Here is an 8,951-nt window from a genome sequence, read left to right as displayed (position 1 = left end):
CTTTTTATGCTAAGAATATTACTTTTTATTGTGAATATTCGTGAGATCGTCTCACAAGAGACCTACTATACACACACACACACACACACACACACACAATCTATCTATATTTGCAGTAAAGAAAATCGAGACTTCATAAAAAATCTTAAAACACACGATAATTCAAAATTTGAATATTATATTTTGTACATATTTTCATTATAACTGTTGAGCTGGGAAATAATGCTCGACAAAATCATCTCTCCAAATTAAGGAAAAAAGAAACAGACACACGTATGATGCATACAGCGTGTGTAGTTGCAATAAACCCTAAATTTAAGTTAAAGAATGGCCCGTGGGGTCACATGTTGGATGCGCTCGTCTTGTTTCATTATTAGAGAGCCATGGAAGAGATCTCAACACCTCAACACCTCAACAACCATATCTTCTTCTTCATTTCAAATCCAAGAAAATAATCAAGATTTGGATAAATTAAAGATGTTTGATTTACGATCAGGAGATGAGCTGTCTTTTGTAGTCGATTCTATTTCTCAACAAGAAGATAAATTATCATTTGATGAATGGATTTCGGATCAAGCTTTTCCTGAATGCAACACCACCGCCACGGCCAAGGCCACATCCAGCACCACAATCGCCGCCCGAAAACAAAGCTTCATAGAGTTCGGGGATCAAGAAAGCAAAGCAGAGAAGAATAATGAACTCAATATTAGGAAAAATGAGCCGCGTAGAGATCTTGAAAGGCGAAGGAGGCATGAGATGGCTAATCTTTATGCATCTCTTCGAACCATTCTTCCTTTCGAATGCATCAAGGTAAAAAGCTAGCTGAAGAATTTTAAAACCCCTTTTTAGTTCACATTTTTCTCTAAATTTGACTTTGTTTTAGCTCTCTTGGGAAGCTATATTTTTTGCTCGAAACCAGAAACCCTAGCCTTTATATTAATTTTCAAATTGAAGCGATATATGAAAGCTTTGAATTCTCAATGAGGACTGTTTCTAGTTTTAGTTGAATCTCTTGCTGCACTTGACATCATTTTACTACACTGAGTTGATGTTCATCATGCGTGAAAATCTAGTCAAATATGATACATGTGGCGAATCATCTATCAACATGTAACATAATTAATGGAGGTGCCGAAAAATATCTAAAACGGGAGTGAGAAATATGAATAAAATCCTAGCTTAGCTGGGCTTATATTTCCTCCAATGTTTGTTAAAACAGTAATTATTTTCAGGGGAAACGTTCAATATCCGATCACATGCACGAGGCAGAAAATTTCATAAAACAAAAGAAAAAGAATATCCAAGACCTGAAACTAAGACGAGACCAGCTAAAGGCTGAACTGTCGGATTTATCGGAGAATGTCAAGCATTCTGTCATGGTAAATGCTGAAACGAGAGGGGTGGAGATCTTGATCAGCGCTTGCTTGAAAAATCATAGGTTTCGAATCTCAACAGTGTTCATAGAACTAATGGAGAGGGAGCTCAATGTGGTTGCTTGGGTTACCACAAAAACAAATGGGAAGTTCTTTCACAGAATTCATGCAGAGGTACTATAAGTCGAAAGTTAGCAAGAATTGACGTATGTGTTATGCGAGAATAAGGGTTTTGTCTATCCTTTTTGTCTTTCTTAATCTAACTATTAATAACACCGCAGTCGAATGCCAGTAAGTACTTATATTTTGGTGGAATTAATTAGATGTTCTCCATGACGTTTTCTCACCACCTATTCATGAGTATCTTCTTTTCAAAACTTTTCAACAAGTTTTCATTTCTTTAAATAGGTAATACTGTCAATTAAGTTGTTTTCCTCGAACACTTGCGTTTATTATTGCTGTTAAAATTTTAATTACCCCCGATCAAGTATAGGATAATTGACTGAATTCAAAGACAATTAGCTAGTTCATGATCATGATTTTTCTTTTTTAAACTCTTATCACATGAAGGATTATTTGAGTAGCTGAGCTCTTTTTTGGTTTACCTATCGTCTTTTCATTCATGTCTTTCAGTTCATCTAATGTTTAGAATCGTCATATATTTGCAGTCGAGCCATGCGGCATGCATTGATCCATCCGTTTTGCAAGAAAGACTTATATATGTAATAAACAATTAGTTCTGTAGACTATGAGAAGATATGCGAATTACTTCAGTGGCTGGTAGGCCAGGATTGCTCAGATAGATTGTCGAGCCGTATGAAATGAGCGAAGAAGATACCATATGATCGTTCAATTTTATATATCGTTTTTCATAAGATCCCTTACCTCGGTTTTCTCTTAATTAGTTTCATCCGACAAAGTAGAGAACCCTTTAGGATATTGATCCATGAACTTATATAATGTATGTAACTCATTTGCATGTCTTAGGTTTTGTTCATGTTTGCAAAAGTTTGATTTGTGTTCGTTTGCATAAACACGTGCAATATTGTTTCAATGGATACATGAAGCACTATCTGATTTGACAACAATTTGAAATACCTATCATCTGGTGTCGCTGAACCAGCTCAGATATCATATTTTGAATACTATTATGATATCTTATTTTCTGTATTTGGCACATTTGCATGAAATAACATGATAGTTACATTAAAATCTGAGAAAAACATTTACCTATTAATATGCTATAGTTTAGGTATTTTGTTTTAACATTGTGATATGGAAGAAAAACTAGAAAGCCTGGCAAATATTGTTAGATCCGAAACACCCTATACTTTATGTTGTATAATTCGCCTGAAAACGATCAAGAACCTCAAGAAATCTATTGATCCAAGAAGATCATCCTGTACTAGAGTTGAGTGCACTTCCAGTAACTCCAGAAATGTATTGAACCAATGACAATGAACAAGAACCAAACAATGACAGATATACAATGCACAAACACAAGAGCACACAAGCCATTATGTGGTTCTGCAAAAAAAAAAAACGACCTACATCCACGGGAGAACTATTCCAACTCTTTATTGAGCACATGTTTACAAGGAATTACAAGAAGAATTGAAAATACATCAGAGCTTATTCCCTCAAATACTCACAGCCACTCTTCTCTCTGTTTTCCTTTTTTTTTTTGTGTTCTCCTCTTCTGGTGAATCTGGTCAGTTCTTCTTCCTTCTTATATCTGGTTTCTGGACTTGCCCATTATATATGTACACCGGTCCATCCAGGAACCTGTTGACCAAGCTAACTACATGACAATATTCTTTCCACCTTCTCCAACCGCATATGATCCGTTACCCTTGCTTCCAGTTGTGATCATTCAACCAACAAGTCTTATTTATACTTTGTTATGTCCAATAGTAAAGCCAACATTGAAAGACACTTCTCAGCAATCTCCACCATGTCTTCAAAGTTGGCTGTTCTGCTTTCCTTTGTGCACTATTTCCAGCCCACAACACCACCAAATTCAAACAATGCTTGAACTTGGCCAGTGGCAACAGCTTTGTTAACACATCTGGAGGATTTTAATTAGTAGATATCTTCTCTACCTTGCTTCACCCTTGTCTATGACATCTCTTAAAAAATGCAACCTTACATCCATGTGTTAGCACATCTCTTGAAACACTAGGTGTTTTGTGAGGTGGATTGCACTTTGATTGTCACAATGCACCACAAGCTGTTCTTAGTCTATCACAAGTTCTCCTGTGATTCCCTTGAGCCATATTTCCTCTTTAATAGCTTTGGTTAGTGCTATATACTTGGCCTCTGTTGTTGGTGGAGCAACCACAAACTGAAGTGAAGCTTTCCAATGCATTGTTGTCCCATACAAGCTGAAAATGAAACCAGTCAACGACTTCCTAGTGTCCACATTCCCAGCATAACAAGAATCCACATATCCAACCACTGGTTGGCTTGCTTCATCGCGTCTTTCAAACAATAGACCTAAGTTTGAAGTACCTTTCAGATATCTTAAGGTCGATTTCAAAACTTCCCAACGCATTCTTCCAGGAATTGCCATAAATATGGAGATTGTACTTACTACATAAGCTAAATCCGGGTGGCTGCAAACCATGACATATATTATGCTTCCCACCCCACTAGCGTTGGTGTGCATTTCATATCTCCCTTTTCTTCCTCACTGGAAGGGACATGAACATAAGATAACTTGAAATATTGCCCTTTAGGAATGGTCACTGCCTTGGACTCATGCACCTTGAAACTTTGAAGCAACCTTTCAACATATGAACATTGATTGAGAAATGGCGTCTTCGGTTATGAACCGTCGCGGTTTTTGATAAAATCGTCGCTAATATTTAGATGTTCAAAGAATATTAACGGCGTACATTGTACGCCGCGGATAGTTGTATTAACGACGTACATATGCACGCCGTGAATAATAGTATTAACAGCGTGCACATGTACGCCACGGATAATCTTGAACTTTCAACAGCTTGCAACTTTGCAGCGTGCAATGCGCGCTGCGGGAAGCACATATGTGCGCTGCGGAAAGCCATTTTGTTGTAGTGATCGTACTATAGATCTAAATAAAATTCACGCCGAGATTAGATCTAAACAATATTGGCATCAAGATTCGACCAAAAAAATGTAACAGTCGACTCGTCGGGTCGACCCGGACCTGGACCGTTGGGTCGACCGTTGCACAACGGCCACAAAATCGTGTCCATTGATTTAAAATGGTCACTTAATATTTATCTCTTTGCAATCTTGATCATCTCTTGTTAAATTTAGTTTAGTATGTTTTTTTTTCCTTTTAAAATTTTAATCTTTTTTCGATGTGTTGCTGATGTGTGCAGTGCGAAATCAACATTCCAGATGGAAAATAATTAAAAGTACAATAAAGATACAGATACATGGATAATATTTAACTTTAACAACATAAAAAACAATAATCACTAAAAAATAAATATATAGACTAAATTCAAAGTTAAATTAAAGAAAAACTACATTTTTAGTCTATAGATTTACCTTTTTGCAATATATATTTTTGTGTTTATTATAGTACTTGGGTTTTGCAATGCTGACAATCTTGATTTTGATGATAACAAAATTTATTATTATGTTTCTAACATATTTGCTCAAGTGTATAATTGCTTGTTAAATTTGGAAGTGGAAGGTTGTTAAAACTAAATTTCAACAAACCTTAGTTTCTGGCGAGTTGACATATTTCGATGATATCTCATAGCTCGATAATATAAATGACCAGTCGCTAAAATGGTTAAACAGCCAATTCAAAAGGCTATAAATCATATTTAGAAGTCAAAGTCTGAATCAGAGTGTAAGATGATAAAAATTTGCATTGAATTTATTGTTTCTGCACTAAAATTCAGTAGAGCAGAATCTCTGAAGCAACTGAGTGTTTTGAATATAACGCTCATGTACAATCTATAAATTGAGGGATTTTGGATTCAATGTAAATATAAGAGTAGAGCAGAATCTCTGAGGTTTTGAGCATAACGCTCCTGTACAATCTATAAATTGAGGGATTCTTGATTCAATGTAAATATAAGAAAAAAAACTACAACTTTTATGTTCATCAGTTTGCCCAAATATCAACAAATCAAGAGTTATAAGCAAGAAACATGACTACTGAAATCAATAGTGCTGAAATTGTGAGCTGAAAAGCAGTAGACCTCGAAATGCAGCAAAGCCCAAACTAGTAGAGATGACTGCTGAAAACCAGTAGCCGCTACAAATAATAGACAACCATTAGCTGCTGCATCCAGTAGAGCCCAAAATCAGGAGACTGAATTCAGCACAACAAATTCAGCAGCGGTAAGCAAATAGCCAGCAACGCGAATATGACTGTTTCAATAGTAGAAGCAGTACACAAATTTTCCCAACGATCATATTCTTGTTTCAAACTTTCATATCATTGTTGGAGACTATAAAAACTACAACTTAAAGATCAAATACAAGCTTTGGAAGATGATACAAAGCATGAACAACCTACATGAAGAAATTTACCAGAATTAGATCGAACTCAAGTGTGAGGATACATTTTGAGACATACACACACTGTTAAGGATTAAATCTTCACACACAATCACTCACGCATATACATGAGAGTTGAGCTTCAAATTTTAGATGAATGAGTCTACACACAAAGAAATTAAAATTGTATTTATAATCTTGACATAACAGATGTTAAATATTATGCGAATTGTGAGGTTGCGACATACAATCGAGTGTGCTAGGAATTTCAATTATGCAAGAGTTAAGTCCTAAGTTGAAATGAGTTTGTACAATAGTTGTATAAATCAAAGTCTTCCATTGATACAATCATAGGTGAAAGAAAGAGTGACGTAGGAGTTGTTATTCTCTGAATCCACAATAAAATTTGTGAATCTTTATTTTGTTGCATTTACTTATCGCTACTGTTTTTAATATACATTGTTGAAGTATTTTATGTGTTCTTCAAATACCAAATATTGCATATCAAGTGTTCGATAAAATGCTTCAACCAAAATATTTTTACACATTCAACTTGCATATCTTTTAAATAGTTTATCAAAAATTTTAATTGGTTTTTACGAAATATTATTTTGAGTTTCTTCCGCTTGATTAAAAAAACAAACTCGATTTAATTCATCGATATCCAATATTTCAAAAACCAAATTATGAAGTCAATACTTGTTCCCTAGTAAATCCTATCATACCTAAACAAAGCGGATTAGACGTCGGGCAAGTTGAATAAAATGTTTTATGTTCTAAAAGCATCGAGCTGTACTTGGGTCACTAATTTGTGCTTAAGAATCTTTTAGAATGATTGAGGTGGATTGACCAAATTGATGTTCGATAATTATTTGATTTCACCTTGTCAAGATTATATCAAAGTAGATATTAACATATGTGACGAAGATTTGATATCTTGTAGATATGCATGTGCTCCATAATAATGAAAAATGTCAAATCGTGATTCAAGATTAGACTTTGTCTTTAACAAATTGTTGACTTAACCGATCAAGATATGTGCTAAAACAAAAAAAAAAAAGATCGAACCATTTAAAACCGTAATGAACCGATAAAAAAACCAGCTGTTTAATACTATCCAGCCGGGCCTTTGATTTCATTAATAGCAAAAACTCTTGTGAAACGGTCTCACGAGTCGTATTTTGTGAGACAGATATTTTATTTGGATCATCCATGAAAAAGTATTACTTTTTATCTAAGAGTATTACTTTTTATTGTGAATATCGGTAGAGTTGACCCGTCTCACAGATAAAGATCCGTGAGACCGTCTCACAAGAGAGATACTCTTCATTGATTAATTTCATCTACATTTTATCTCTCCTACATAATTTTCTCGTCATTTGTCTTTTGAATTTGAAATGTGATGTTTATTTGGACATTGTTTCATTTTTCAGTTTAAAATTTTAGTAAAAACTACAGAGTAATAATAATAAATAATAAATATATTACTATTTATTTCATATATTTATTACTACGTATTTCATATATTCATTATATAAAATAAATATAAAATTAATTTTTTCAATATGGTTCGAATGTATGTTTTAACCGGTCGAATCGATTGAACCTTTTTGAATGGTCGACTTGTTCGATTATCAGTACTATGAAAACATTGATTAAAAATATCATATTCGATTTTAGCGTTTGGATTAATCAGCAGTGAAAAATAGTCAAAAACACACATTTTCTGATTTAAATTAGCTTTCTAGATTTTCTCTTTCATAAATAAGGGAAAATCATAATTATAGTGTTATAAGTTGAAATGTTTAGGGTTTTAATCATATAACTTATGATTTTCATTAAATGACTTGGTTTTTAGTCTTTTTTTGTGGCCGGAAGCCACTAAACCCATATGATATTGTTTATTTAACAACAATGCTCCTTTGCGTCGTTCATATGGTGATAATAAAACCTATATTACACATAAAATCCATATAAGCAAAAAAAAAATACAATAAAGCAAAATGACACTCAAATTTTCAAAATAAAAGGGAAACAACTTTCAATTTTCCTTTATTTTTTCTTCCGTAGATTTTAGTATGTGTAATATAGTTTTATTCTCACCATATATATGAATCAAATAAAAGAAAATCAGTTTCAAATAAATAATATTCAAATTATTTAGTAGTTTCGAGAAAAAAGACAATTTTTTTTTTACTTGACAATTTTTTTTTAGTTGATGAAAATTAAAATTTCGACAAGTTATGATATTACAATATAAAATATGTCAACTTATTTTATTAAAATTATAATTTAATTACTTATTAATAAATATGTTTATGATTAAAACCTCTTTTTCTAATTATTCTTTTTCTTTCTAAGATCTTGTGTAAATGGGTGCACACGGTGGTTGCACGTCACATCCTGGACTAGCTTTCTGACTTCTCTCGATTTTCGTGTACGCACGTTTTTTCCTCCTATCTTACTCCTTTCCTGTCGTTCCAACTGGAATCGATTCATATAACTGAGAAGATAAGTTTCATGATCAGTTTGATTCTATGTATTAAGATCAATATAGAATTGTCCACGCTAGCTTAAGATAATAAAAACAAAGCGTGTTTATGTTGACAGTGGTAAGGACGAACTGTGATAAGAACGGAATTCCCAAGTTATCGACATGTTTGACTCGTGGGATCATATGAGGAGAAGATTGAGAAGTGTAATGAGTGAAAAAAATTAAAAGAGCTGTCAATGTTATTAGAGTCAATGTTACATGTTCAATTCTCATTAATTGCAAGTAATACAATTATTAGGAATTTAAAAACATTAGAATTTGATCGTTATCTATTCGATGTTTAATATATGGGGTTTTTGGTGGCTACAATTAAAAATAATATAAAAAATAAAATAATTATAAAAATATCACAAGTTGAAAAGTTTTGTAAAATTATCACAATATGTAGAATGCTGTTGCGGATTCTGTAGCATTTCCCGGATTTGATATTGATTGAATAATTTTTATTTAAAATAAATTTTTTTAAAAAATATTACTTTTTTATTAAAAAATTCCAAAATTTGGGGCAAACGAGTTAA

At 33.2% G+C, this 8,951-nt stretch overlaps 2 protein-coding genes across 2 annotated transcripts; one reads left to right on the top strand and one right to left on the bottom strand.

Annotated features, from left to right (window-relative positions):
* Positions 1 to 302: 302 nt before the first annotated feature.
* Positions 303 to 2,474, top strand: LOC140983343 (transcription factor bHLH118-like). The gene is made up of 3 exons (XM_073450355.1): positions 303 to 810; positions 1,233 to 1,547; positions 2,042 to 2,474. Exons 1-3 carry the CDS (start codon positions 328 to 330, stop codon positions 2,108 to 2,110), a joined length of 867 nt encoding a protein of 288 aa, XP_073306456.1. The 5' UTR covers positions 303 to 327; the 3' UTR covers positions 2,111 to 2,474.
* A 1,135-nt stretch (positions 2,475 to 3,609) lies between these two features.
* On the bottom strand, positions 3,610 to 4,041 carry LOC140982143 (secreted RxLR effector protein 161-like). The gene has a single exon (XM_073448559.1). It carries the CDS (start codon positions 4,039 to 4,041, stop codon positions 3,610 to 3,612), a length of 432 nt encoding a protein of 143 aa, XP_073304660.1.
* Between the last annotated feature and the right edge of the window lie 4,910 nt (positions 4,042 to 8,951).

The sequence above is a fragment of the Primulina huaijiensis genome, chromosome 8, assembly GCF_012295235.1.
Source record: "Primulina huaijiensis isolate GDHJ02 chromosome 8, ASM1229523v2, whole genome shotgun sequence".
In the NCBI taxonomy this organism is placed as follows: domain Eukaryota; kingdom Viridiplantae; phylum Streptophyta; class Magnoliopsida; order Lamiales; family Gesneriaceae; genus Primulina; species Primulina huaijiensis.
The sequence above is the reverse complement of the archived record's forward strand: the minus strand, read 5'-3'. Positions and strand labels throughout refer to the sequence as shown.